Genomic DNA, 13,934 nt, shown 5'->3' with positions numbered 1-13,934 from the left:
ATAGATAGATAGATAGATAGATAGATAGATAGATAGATAGATAGATATAGATCTACTAGTTGGGTTTCCAGAAGTATTTGAAGTGTTTGTGCAAGGGCTGCTGTGAGAAGAAAACCGAATTCTAGTTGGTTACTTGATGGGGCTCTCTCTCCCAGGGCTTTCCGCTGGTGGCAGAGCTTGTATTCCTCTGTGTGGAGAAAAGAATTGTAATGGAAAATATGTTAATGCAGCACCAGCTAGGGAGTAGTTCAGATCCATTGCAACTCAGTATACCACATCAGCTGTAGCCTGCAGAGCCTGTGTGAAGCACAGAGGTGCCCAGCCATCACTCTCCTTCAGCCCCTGCCTTAAACGTCATTGCTGGCATGCATGTCAAATTTCCCCAAGTGGTTTTCAATCCTCTGGGTACTGTAAACTTTGTGCTGAGTGTCTGTGTGTGCTTGACACTGCTGAGGAGGGGGAACACTAGTTGACATGGGCGTTGTTGGACTTTGCTTTAGTAATTACCATTAAGGTGGGCTATAGTTTTTCTTGTTTTATAGAGTGCATGTATACCTAAACATGACTTACCAGTTTATGTTAGCTCAATCAGACTTACAACACAGTGTGAATCCTTACTGCAAATGAGTACTGAACCAGTGGAACAGCTATTATCAATGATAAAGGTTATTTTAAATTAGAAATGCAATGAACTTTAAAAAGCAAAAAAAGAAACATTATGATTGATGTATGTACATATTTTACTAAAATTAAATAGTGTAATGAATGCTTCCATAGAATTCACTTGTCTTTAGCAACCATCTGAAGATTATATCAGAGTCCCCATCACAGTCCTTCCTTGTGGGGACACAGATACCCTTCTGATTCCCATATACCCCTCCTTGCTGTCTTTCAAATTCATGGCCTCGTTTTTTATTAATTGTTACATGTACTGTGTTGTGTGCGCATGTGCTCTGTCTATTCAATGTTATATTTGTGTGTGTGTTTTCAGGCCTGAACTTTTACAATTGGATAACCAGTTGGTATGCTCTTCTCTTACCAACTGGCTGTGAGTTGGGTTTTCCATGTCCACTTCCTTGGATGGGTGATTTGCTAGAGTGACTTACAGAACTGAAGAAAGCACTGCTATCTATGCCTATCTCCTGCTAATTAGAAAGGGCATTTGATGGAGTCCTTTGGTGAAGGCCTGAGCATAGAGCTTCTGTTCCCATGGCTGTGTAGGTGTAGCATTGTCCTCTGTGTGGACACATTCTTCATACTTATTTTGTATTCCGGATACTTGCTCACATAGGTGTGAATAATGAAACCATTGGCGATTGCTACAACCTAAAGTTGCTCCTTTGGATAGGCAGATCTAACTTTTGGACAATGACTCTTTCCACACTGTTTAGAATAACTGTTGTTTTATGAAACCTTCACAAAAATCTTAGTCTTAAGTCAAAGTAAGAGGTAACAGCATTATGAAGTTCAGCCTTTTTGAATGGCAGTGTGATTTTCATTCACGTGTCTCTTACAAGGTTTTATGTATTTTTGCATTAAATGTATTATCTGACAGTTTTGTTGTTACTACTACAAAGTATTCACTCATTTCTCTTATTATTCATTGGGTAAAATTACAAGCTGTCATTGCTTGTATGCCTATGTTTTAGCTACCTCACCGTCTGTCTCAGTACATTTAGAGGGGTCTGTGGGTATGGCAAAATACATAGTATACATGAATGAAATTTTCCAAGAATAATTTAAAAAGAAGGAAGAGGAGGAGAGGGAGGAAAGAAGGGCTCCAGGTTCTCTAAACTCTGGCTTTAAGGGAAAGAACAAAAACTGTTTTAGAAAATGTGCTGAAACAGAAAATGTGAAGTGTGCTATTGCGCAGCAGTCTTAGGGACAGATGCATTTGACTCTGCTGTTTCCAAGGCCCGTCTTTAATCCCTTCATTCTGAGAGAGCCATCTCAACCTCCTTCCTTTTTTCTCCACTTTTTTATTCTGCTGTTCAGACAACTCTAGTTAAATCATCCACCGGCCACTTCCTGTGTGCTGCGTACGCTCCTTTGACTAACTTATTTTTATGCTTGTGACTGTTTTTGCAGTCTTTGCTGTTCTGGTCTTTTTATAAATAAAGACACAAAGATGTAACCAGAAATTAAGTCCCTTCATAACAATCCAAGAGGTAGGAGTGTAAGTCATGCATTTTCCTGACTACAGGAAATGAGTGTACTTTTGAATTTTTAATACCCGTTTCTCTTTCATTCCTTTCCTTCTAGGACTTGCTGATGTACTTACTGCAGCTGGTCCAGGCTCTGAAATATGAAAACTTTGATGACATAAAGAACGGTTTGGAACCTACCAAGAAGGATAGCCAGGGTTCAGGGTCAGAAAGTCTGTCAAATTCTGGAATCAGTTCTGCAGAAATAGATAGGTATGGCTGTCCAGGGAAGATCATTTTACACGTGGCTCTTTCTCCCTTATCCCTTTATAGTGGTGTCTTTCCTTTCTCCTCACATATAACCAAACAGACTGTAGCTTTTCTAATTTTGATTGTACTTGGGTATGGAAACTCACCAAGTGAATATATATGCACAGATTACTGCTGAGTCAGAAGACCTGAGTTACAGTTTCAAGTTTTCTTCTAGTTATGTAAAACTACTATTTTGTATACTTGTTTATGTTGCTGTGATTTCTCCTAAAAGTAAGGATAACAGTAGCAACTTCTTGCTTTCAGATAAAATGATTACACAGAATTTACATCTTGCTTATCTCTATTACATTTCAGCTCCCAAATTATAACCAACCCTCTTCCTCCCGTATCACCCCCTCCTCCTGCATCTAAATCAAAGGAAGTTTCAGATGGGGAGAATCTTGAGGTGAGTACAAAGCTTTCTGAGCTTATGGTGGGAGAGGTACTGTCAGTCGACATTCTGTGTCAGTCTTTAAGACCTTGGTTTGAATAGTAAACTCACCATTGTAATTGTGTTCAGCAATTATGATGCATATGTAATATGTAATTACATGTAATATGCTGGATATTGGTTAGTTTATTTTATTTGTGCTCTGGACCTATAAATGAGTTTTGATGTAATATGAAAGTAAACTAACCTCAAATATTTTATTAGACTCAGGATGTGCATTTTAATATATTAATGAACATTAGTGCAATTGTCAGCATTTCCAGTTGCACCATAGAAATGTACTAATAACCATATACTTCACTATCTAGCTTAGCTCTCTTGTCTGAGTTTTAGATTTCAGTGTCTAAACCCTTACTTAATATCCATGCTTTTCAAAGGCGTTAGAGTTAGGGTTAGCTGTTCTCTTTTCTGTTTTCCATCTGTGATGTAAAAAATTAACCTATTTACTGAATCCAGAAATTTGGAAAGTACTGTCAGTTCTGTCTTTCTCATTTCTTCTTCATCAGAAATCCTTATTAGTTTTGATTTCAAAACATTTCTCACCTTGTTTTACTTGCTGTCTTCACTGTGTAGACTATTGTAAAAACATCCTAACTGACTGTAGGTCTCTACTTTTCAGACACTGGACTAAGTAAATGTCAACCAGGCTGTCCTAAACTCTTGTTAATGTCTTTTCTTGTCTATTGATTTCCATTGCTTTTCAGATACAGTCCACACTCTATATTGTAGCCAATAGTTGTTGCATAAACATTATCTCTTAAACCTCTTACTTTACTAGTCACTGTAATTGAGCACCATGATAAGAGCCTTTTTATACACTGTCATGTTGGGTTGGCCTAAATGTGATGGTTTCACCATTGTCTTTTCAGATTTATTCAGACTATTTCTGTGATTGTTTTTCACTGTCTTTCTCCGTTACCAAATATCTGGTCAGGAGAGGAAGGAATTTCATGACCTCTTATGTATTGTCTTAATTTGTAGTCATTTTAGAGTGGGTACATTGTAGGATGGATGGGAGAGATAGATGAATGGATGAAAATCTGTGCTATAACTTCAGATGAAAACTGATAGTCCTCCTTGGGATCTCATTTTCTTCCTGTTAATAGCAGATGGTAATATGTATTTCTTTTAATTTTTCAGCAAGATCTATGTACCTTCTTGATATCAAGAGCCTGTAAGAACTCAACACTGGCTAATTATTTATACTGGTATGTGACAGCAATTTTGTTTGTTTTGTGTCGTTCCTTTGATCTGTTGGTGTCATGCTGTAAACAGACAGTTTAAGATGATTGCCATCACCAATGCCTAGGTGCAGTGCTTATGCCACCATCTCCACCATAGCTGTGTTCATACAAGTCAGTGTTACTGTATTGTTCCTTCTGCCAATTTTTTGAGACCTAAGATGTTGGCTATGGTGAGTGCATGTCTGTATTATGTAACAATTAGAATCCCACAAAGATAAAGATTTGAAGTTAAGAATTACCTTCTCTCATGTTAAAGATGGAGAGGCTGAGGCAGAACTATCCCCTAATTGAACTTAGTAGGCACTGGTTAGGATAGATGATGTGCCATTTCCAGAGTCCTGGTGACCATTTTCCACTCTTCCCTCTGCGGTTAACATGAGATAAGGATAACCATCATGGCTTACATGAAAACAATGTAAAACAAAGGTTTAGAGAGGCTACATCTTGTACCAAAAGTAGAATGAAGTATGGCTGCCTCAGGCTCTTAAGCAGCATAAATACATTAAGTGGAAGAAATCATTGGGATTATATACTGACAGGTGAGTCCTGTCCATATTTGCAGAGGATCTTAGCATACAGCCTCCTGGGTGAGCTCTCCTGAAACCTGAGTTTTTAACTATGGAAATGATTTCTGATTTAACTTTATAGGTAGCTTATGGCTTTAGCTTAAATGATACAAATTAATAGATGTTAATTCTGAAATTTCATAGTTTTCAACAATCACCTTATTTGAGCTGGGTTTGACAGGCCTATTGTATGGAGTGAATCAAGCTTCAGATCATTCTCCCTTTCTCCAGAGGTGATGTGTACTGTTCCCTTTCTCAAAAAGCAAGGGAGCAGAGCACATGGAAAAACACAGGTGTCTGATATACATAAACAGTATTGGCTGAACCTTTATGGTTTTCTCTACCACAAAGAACAACTAATACCAAAGATTTTAATGATGTCAGTCATTTTCTCCATTGTGACCTGTGAGTTTTCTGCTTGCCCTATGGCTGAACCACTAGAAAGCAAAGTATCTCCATGTGTTAAGAGTTAGGATGCTCTTGAAAATGTATTACAGAACATTTTGGTTAATTTTAATTACGAGTTTTCTTTCTATGAGTTTACTTACAAATTTTCATATTGCCAGATATTTTGATTTTAATAGAAAACTACAGTTAATGTTTCTTTCGTTTCTATTTGAATTCTTTAGTGTACTTCTGTTCAAAATATTACATAAAAACATTTCCTTGTGAAAAGCTAAGTAAATATTTAAAAAAGAAAAGACAGAAAAAATTTACAGGGTGCATGAAACATGGGCAGCCCCACTTTTCGCCCTTAAGAGCATTCCATCAGACTCAGACTCTATGTGGCTTTCCCTATCATGTCTCTGACTCACTGGACAGTTTGTTCATCTTTGCAGGCCTAACTACTCTTTACATATTACACTGTATTTATTACATATTTAGAAATATTCATTGGTGAGAAAAACTGTTGATAGTGATGATTGGCTTTGGTAGACACTGCTATCGTATGAGTGTAGGTCAATTATATGAGAAATAATAACTTGGGTTTTCTTAAAGTGATGAAGCTTCCTCTGAACGTGCACAGGTGTGAGAGTGTAGAGCTTCGCTGGGCTTCCTTTGTCCAAATGAATTTACATTTCAAGTTTAACTGATTTTGCTCTTTTTCTTCTGAACACCCTGGGTTTGTTTTGCCATTGTTCTCCCCTTTCCAGTGATTTCAGTAGGATTCCTGCTATAGCCAAATCCTTGAGGAGCTGTTAACTGTGCGAGTGCACCTTTGAAATGAGTAGTGTCAACATTTCAATACACAGAGGGGAGTTACGGCTCTAGACTGTAAAATGTTGGCATCAGAATCTATAAATCCCTGCAGTTTTTTTTATTTTTATAGTCATTCTGGTTTGCTGAAAGTGAAAGTAAACTTTGGATGCTGAGGCATGTTCTCTCTAGCTTCTAAGACCTGTCAAAGTCAAGAAACTTAGTTACACCACAAAATCAAATTGTCACTGAAAAGAGCTTGCCAATGTTGAGTACCTGGATAAGTTGTCACATTTCCCCTTCAGATGACAGTGTTCCAGGAAACAGCATGCAGGGCTCTTTAGAGTCTAGTTTGTACATGTTGAACAGCAAGTTGTGAAATAAGTAGACTCTGGGTCTTTTGGTCTTTATTTGACCATGGAGGTGATGCTCATTTGTATGTTAGATGACTTACTTGTTCTTCAACAGAACATTGACTTGAAGTACTAGAAAGGTGTTTAATTATGGAGATCAGCACGTACCTTCAAGTCCTGGAAACTGTTGTAGCGATGGTGTTTACACGGTAGTTACGGGTTACTGAACAAAGTGGAGGGCTGGGCTATGGACGTGGTCATGCTCATTTGTAAGTGAGTTTGCTATTTAAGTATATAGGAGAAGAACTGAAACATACAGTGGTGGTAGGGGCCATCAGTGACTTTAAGCAGCCACGCTTAGATTTCCTGTGATCACATTGATGATTGTGGAGCTTGCAAACCACTCTTGTTCAAACAGTCTTACATGCAGGCCTTAGGTGACCGCACTTTCTGAAATATAAAAGAAAGTTTAAGTTTATCTTGTATGTGTCCTGGCTCAGTCCTCTAGGACAGAGCTGTCCTCTAAACCATGCTTGGTGGGTGACCCTCAGCTGTTCACCTGCCTCCTGCAGCGAGATGTGTGCAATAGGAAGCACTGACATTTGAGTCTAATCTGACTTACTTTTGTTTTGTTGTTTCTTGAGACAAGGTCTTATTTCATAGTTTGTGCTGGTCCAGAAGGCAAGATGCACCTGCCTCAGCCTCCCAAGGTGGTGAGGTATAGGCTTGCATCACAAAACCTGGAAAATTGGAATCATTTTAATTTAAAGAGTCTCATGTGCCTAATGGATGTTGTAGAAAGCATCTCTAGTCGCTCATACCTTTATTAGCTCTTAGTTTACAACTCTTGTTGAGAAGTGATTTGCTATATTCTAAGGTTGAGGTTCAACTCTTCACAGCACTTTCCTGGAAACTCCAGGCTGCAGGAACGCCTGCTCTTGTGGTATAGCTTAGCTCTTTGAGAGGAGAGAGGACAACACTAACCTACTATAAAACAGTTAATCTCTCTATAAGATTATGTCAGATATGTCGGCCGTTTCTGAAAGCATTTGAGGTAAGGCACTTCCATCAGTGCCTTTCCAACCTAGGAAGGTGCTGGTCAAATGTGGAGCAATGACAAACAAGGAACTATTGTCAGCACAAGTTGTCTGAAGGATCCCACTTATAAAGGAAGTCCAGAAACAAGGAGCACAGACTTCCTCAGGGAGATGGGGTACAGCTGTAAATAAATAGAGTACGGGAGGATGAAGAGCCAAGGAAGGAAGGTGTCTTAGTGGCATCAGAGGAGACTGGCCTGCCTATATTATCAGTGCATACCAGGGACAGTGGGAATGACACCCCAAGCTCAGGCTAGCACAGGCTGTTTTCAGTAGTTGACTGGGGAATGTTGATGTTTCTGCTGTTGTAGGCCATATTTAGGTAGGGCATAATTAGGGTATTTTAAGAAAACTTTGAAGGTGGTTAAGTTGAGGATGTTCTTGTTAGAGCAGAAAAGTGTGAGGCTAAAGTGGAGTTCCTGGTCGGGAGCTGGCCAGTGAAGAGCCCTCAGAAGTAGAGGTAGGAAGCAGGCCTTGTTGAGTAACTGAGCACAGGCATGTTAGATGGAGAGCCACAAGCTGAGCATGTCCCTGGTTATGTGAACCAGCACTGAATACACTGTCAGTGTTAGCCAGGGCATGTGTTGTCTGCTTTGGCTGGGTCATACCTCATGCCTTTTATTCCTGTGTTTAAGATACATGTTTCCTGCTTCACTTCTAAGAAAAACTTAGTTTTGTCAATTTTATTTTCTATGTTAATTTTTCATCCTGAAAACACAAGGGATTTTTTGGTAAGGGCATTCAGTAGTTAAAGAAAAATTCGATTTTATATATCTTGTTTAAAAATACTACAGTATCTTTTTTTTTTTTTTTTTAAGTTCTGGAACTTGAAAACTACTGTGGACAAACATGAAACCAGGTCATATAAATAAAATAGAAATTATACTTTGCATGAACAATAGATACATAAATTCACATCACAGAATTACCATTATTGAAATTTTGCCTACATGCATGGCATTCAAGTCAGTCAGCAATAAAGGTCATCTGCTCCTACCAGGCATGAGCCTGCTGGGGTACAGTGGAGAAGACATACATGAGCTCTCTAGTCTTGGGCAGTTTGTCCTCTAGGTGGTGAGTGGATGTTTCTAGGGACAGCATAAAGGATAACAGTGTGCCATGACTACACATTTGGCAAATGTTATCAATTAAGTTTCTTGTGGCTCTTGGAGTTAAGTGAGCTTAGCAGAATAGAAAGGAAAGAATACAAATATTAGATGAATCTAAGTTTCACTTCTCGTCATATGAGCATCTTAAATGTGTTTTTGAAGGTATGTGATAGTGGAGTGTGAAGATCAGGACACTCAGCAGAGAGATCCAAAGACGCACGAAATGTACCTGAACGTCATGAGGAGATTCAGCCAAGCCCTGCTGAAGGTATTCAGATTCCACCACTGGGTTGGCTAGATCTCACTGGTTCTTCTTTTTGTAATCCTATGAGCCGAAAAAAAAAGTAAGACAGGCCTGCGAAGATGGCTCAGTGGTTAAGAGTACTGGCTGCTCTTCCAGAGGACCCAGGTTCAATTCTCAGCAACCACACAACAGCTCATAACTGTCTTTAACTTCAGTTCCAGGGGATCTGGCTTCCTGGCCTCTGTGGGGACATGCAGGCAAAACATTTAGACAAATAAAATAAAAATAAATAAATTATTTTTAAGTAAAAAAGGAGATTAATATCTGGTACATGAAAACTGTTTAAAATCCCAAGTTCAGTGTTTCTAAATGAATTACTGGGATGCAGTTATTTTCTAGTGCGTATGGCTGCTTTGCTTGACACCCCTGGGTGAATCACTGCATAGGAAGCTGGACAAGGCTTACATTTACTCCGACCCATACAGAACGTGTTTGAGTAATTTATCTCAGTGCTCTTGACTCATCTAGATTCAGTAGTAGTAGATCTCTTGTGGTTTACCTGACTTCCTGAGCATCTAATGGCCATTTTCTCCTGCTTTTGCTTCTTTAAAGCAGTGTCCAGGTCAGGCCAGCAGAGGGCGCAAGGGCAAAGGAAAACAATTGACAGTACTCTCCAGCTCTGCTGCTGAAATGTTTCCTGGCATCTGTTTCCTGTTTCAAGTTCTTAAAAAGCTAAACTGCAACTTGTCAGACACTTTGAGACTAATCTTGTATACAGCTGTCACAGTAATGTCAGGCTCATTAAGAGATGAGCCCTTGATCTCACCCCATCACAGCCATGCATGATCCCTGAGCTTAAGTATCCCATGTGTTTTAAATGGGGTGATAATGTTATCTCCATTTCACTTTCTAGGTAATTGAGAAGAATAAGTGAGAAAGTGCATTATATAATATTTTATATTTTATGAACTGGGGCTTATTACCTGGTGATTCTATTTATTAAGACATTTTACTCAACAAGTGTGTGTTGTATTTGGATTTTTCACTTTTTCAAAGAGATTGCTGTTTTAAGCTTCTTTGGAATCAGAATCTTTATTAGCAAGCAGAAGCATTTTAGGATGAATAAATTTTGTTCTGTCACATAGTCATGCATGTTGACTAATGAATGATTGCTCAAGACCCAGGTAATTTTCCGCCCTAACCTGTCAGTTGTTCTTACCCTAGACATCAGGTTTTTCTTTCCTTCTGAATGAGGATAATTCGTCCTTTTCAGTCTCACTTTGCTTTGAAGTTTATAGCTTTTGAAGAGGAAGGAAAAGATCACACTGTGAAAGCAGAGCTGATCTTCCTTGCTTTGCTCCCTCAGGGTGACAAGTCAGTGAGAGTCATGCGCTCCCTGCTGGCGGCACAGCAGACCTTTGTAGATCGGCTAGTCCATCTGATGAAGGCAGTACAGCGAGAAAGTGGAAACCGCAAGAAAAAGGTGAGCCGTGGGCATTGCTTTCTGTTTATGGCTGAAAGTGGCTTCATACCCTAACATCCTGAGTTTCGACAGTTGTCTCATTGGATTTTCATATTATACAAACGGGCTGTGTTTGCTTTCTTCTTAGTGATAGTTTCTTACCTGCTGTGTATCCTAGACAAGCCTTGAATTCACCCTCCTGCTTCAGTCCCTTGGGTGCTAGGTTTAAAAACATGAACACTTGGCCCAAGCAATGCCTCGCCAGTCCACAGCAGTGGCCATATCCACAGCTTGGACCTACATCTTATCAGCAGCGCTCTGGTTAATCTGATGAGACTGTGAGGAGTGGAACCTGAGGACACAGTCAGGTGACAGCAAGACTTGGACTCCACAGACACTGGTTCACACAAGCAGTCTGCCATCGGTTTGTGAAGGAGGATTATTCATGCCATTTACTGAGATATAGAAACAGATCTGTGTCTGTCACAAGTTGATTTTAACCTCTGAGGCCTAGGAATATTACTGAAGGGAAATAATTTTGTGCTTGGCAGTCCTTAAATACTATTCATTGACCATCTAGTTCTTAGTAATTCCAGAACTTTCTTCTCTGATGGATATATCATAATTGAAGTATTATATCTCCCCGGATATGGAAGTCAGGTTTTCCCTTTTAAAGCATAGGCTTAACCTCTTTAAAGAGTATAAGATTCTGCCAGCTTTAGAGAACATGGATTGTATTGAAGTTAAAGAGCTTTAGTGGATGTCAGGATGACTCAGATTACTCAGATTCTGAAATACCTGTTCTATCTAGTGTGTCTATGGGCTAAAAAAATGAAAATCAGGTAGTAGGTAGGTAGCATCTTCCTCCAAATTATTTCAGTTTTCCTCTTAAAGTTAAAAGATACACCAGGTAGCATAATGGAACACTTGGCTAATATTTGGTCATACAAAATTAAGCTTCAAATGAAATTACACTTTTCTGTGGCTTTGTAAATCCTTTGGACAAAGAAATTGAACCTCTAAGTTCCACTTGAATGTGTATTCCTCACTGTTCCTCAGCTGCAGTAAGAAATCGATTTTCTGTTGCTCTTGAAGTCTAGCTTTTCATAAGGAGCTTCTTGAAGGCGCGCTGCTGTTATTCACAGCAGATTATTTGTAAGAGGCTGTTGCTGGTTACGTACTGTGTTTCATGCTCAAGTGAAATACATATGTGCATATATATACAAACATGTTTCATATACTTAAAAACATTTTTAATATATATAGAATATTACCTCCCCTTTCCTTTCGTCCCTCTAGTCCCTTCTCATACCACCCCCGCCCCCCGCGCTCAAGTTGATAGCCACTTTTTTATTGATTGTATTAGTTTCATATGCACATATCTTTGTATGGACAAACATATGTAACTAAAACCTGCTGACTCCTTGTTGGTGGTGAGTATATGGTGTGTATAGTGCTGACCTCTCTGCATTGAACAACCAAGAAGTTGGCTCATTCCTAAGAGGCTAACTCTTCTCCCAGTAGTCATTAATTGCCTGTTCTTTGTCTAGGCCTGGGACCTTGTGATTTTTTTTTTCTCCCATCCATCTTTTTTTTAATTACAATTTATTCACTTTGTATCCCAGCTGTAGCCCCCTCCCTCATCTCCTTGCAATCCAGCCCTCCCTCCCACTACTCCCTCCCCCTGTTCCTCCCCTAGTCCACTGATAGGGGAGATCCTCTTCCCCTACTATCTGACCCTAGCCTACAGGGGCTGTCTCTGACATGGACTCAGTGGCTGGCTCTTTGACCAGGGTGAGGTGGCCTCACTAGGCCCCAGAGGAAGAGGATCCAGACAGTCCCTCTTCCTTCTGAACATATCCATCAGTATTGCTCTTGTTTTGGTCTTATTTTTACAGCCATTTCTAGGAGACTGTTTCACAGCAGACTTCCTGGTGTCACTGCTCTAGAAGTGGTGGGACTTGGGAGACAAATGAGGCGGATTAAAGTCTCATGCAATAGCCAACTTTATTCAGAGCCTCAGCCACCTTCTACTTTGAAGGTTAAGAAGGTCACATGACTGAAGTGTTAATGATTTCAAGCTGCATGTGGCAAACATGTTTTTCCACAGAGGCATAATTAAATAGCACTGCAAGCAATAATGAATAATCTAAAGTAAACTCACACCTCTCCACTGCTATACCTGGGAGGAGCACAAAGCACCGTCCAGGAACAATTCTGTGTTTTGAAGAAACTGAGCTCCCAAGATTCTTGTTTTACTTTCTCACAAGCACTAGAATTCTCACATAACTCCATCCCCGAACATGTTCCAGCACTCTTGGTATTTTGGCTCTTACAGCTGTTTTACCGCCTTTTCTGCTATGTTCACTGAGCCAGAGATGCAGAAGCTATGATGTAGATACAGCCACTGGGATTGGGCACCCCACATGTTTTCATGAATCTAGTTGTGATTTTCTGTAATGGCCTCCATCTGCTGGAAAGGAAAGCTTTGATGAGGGGTAGTAGCTACACTTACCTGTGAGTATAAGATTTAGAATGTCGTAAGGAATTACTGCTGTTCTAGCAAAGTGGCAGTAGTAGATTCTTTTTTAGGGTCCTTGACCTCACTAGTCCCAGAAATTGGCTAGATTTTCATTGTCAGGTATGATTTCCTTCCATTGGAAGGACCTTTAAGTCAGATTGGATGATAGCTGCTGGTTGCTGCTGATGTGTGGATGCAGCTTCTGGCACCTTTGCATGTATCTTGTGATGCTGGTAATTGTGGTTCAGTGGGTATTGCAGCTGGGTACTGTTGAATTGTTTCCCTCTCTTGGCAGCATGTATATTATTTCCTGGAACCATGAAAGCTAGACCTTAGGAAAGAGCTTTTAGTCATGTGTCATAAGCATGTGATGTCTCCTGTAATGGAGGCAATGGACACTAGTAAAAATGTTTGGTAAAGCCTTAAGGAGTCATACTCTTTTATATTTACTTAAAGTTAAATACAGTATGTAAGTATGTGCATATACACATTTACATAACATTTGTGCTCATGCATGTGTGCACGTGTGTGTGTGTTCAAGGAAATTTAGTAACTTGGGCTCGTAGTGCTCCCCACAGAAACCATGGACTAACAAAAACTCCAGTACCAGACATAAGAAACTTCACTGTGAAGGAGTGAGGGTCATCCTAGCGAGTTCCAAAACAAAATGGTGTAACAGTGTAGCTCTTGGTTGCCTCTTGGGGTGAGGGCAGGCCTGTGTTGATACACCTTTTAGATACTTTCATGTGCTTTGCAAATAATGTTACTAGACTCAGTTTCATGCCTTTATTATATGCTTCTGAACTATTCTTTCATTTCCACCTCATTACCCCTTTGTTTTAGAATGAGAGACTTCAAGCATTGCTTGGAGATAATGAAAAAATGAACTTATCAGATGTGGAGCTGATCCCATTGCCGTTAGAGCCACAGGTGAAGATAAGAGGGATCATACCAGAAACAGCTACACTGTTTAAGGTAAGGATGACAGGTAGTTACTGTGAACATTTGGAACCCAGTGTTTAGAATCACCACCTTGGAAAATGACAACATTTCAGAGTTTAAACTCATTTCCTTTGGTAAATGTTAGGTTAAAAGATGCTGGGGTTTTTTTTGTATGTTTTATTATTTGTATTACTGTGCTTGTTTTTTAGTTTTTGACTTTATTTTATTTATATGACTTATGCCTACCTATATGTATGTATACTGCCTGAATACTTGGTGCTCTCAGATCAGA

General features: G+C 39.6%; 1 protein-coding gene across 1 annotated transcript in view; it reads left to right on the top strand.

Moving 5' to 3' along the window:
- Positions 1 to 13,934, top strand: part of Pik3c3 (phosphatidylinositol 3-kinase catalytic subunit type 3) — an 81,198-nt gene that overhangs the window by 33,387 nt on the left and 33,877 nt on the right. Inside the window, exons 11-16 of the mRNA XM_055625662.1 lie at positions 2,263 to 2,417; positions 2,772 to 2,862; positions 4,048 to 4,115; positions 8,636 to 8,741; positions 10,084 to 10,200; positions 13,544 to 13,675. Of these exons, the coding sequence (XP_055481637.1) occupies positions 2,263 to 2,417; positions 2,772 to 2,862; positions 4,048 to 4,115; positions 8,636 to 8,741; positions 10,084 to 10,200; positions 13,544 to 13,675 (669 nt within the window). The remainder of the gene's footprint in view (positions 1 to 2,262; positions 2,418 to 2,771; positions 2,863 to 4,047; positions 4,116 to 8,635; positions 8,742 to 10,083; positions 10,201 to 13,543; positions 13,676 to 13,934) is intronic.

Source organism: Psammomys obesus, unplaced genomic scaffold (genome assembly GCF_907164565.1).
Source record: "Psammomys obesus unplaced genomic scaffold, mPsaObe1.curated_primary_1811, whole genome shotgun sequence".
Classification (NCBI taxonomy): domain Eukaryota; kingdom Metazoa; phylum Chordata; class Mammalia; order Rodentia; family Muridae; genus Psammomys; species Psammomys obesus.
The sequence above is the reverse complement of the archived record's forward strand: the minus strand, read 5'-3'. Positions and strand labels throughout refer to the sequence as shown.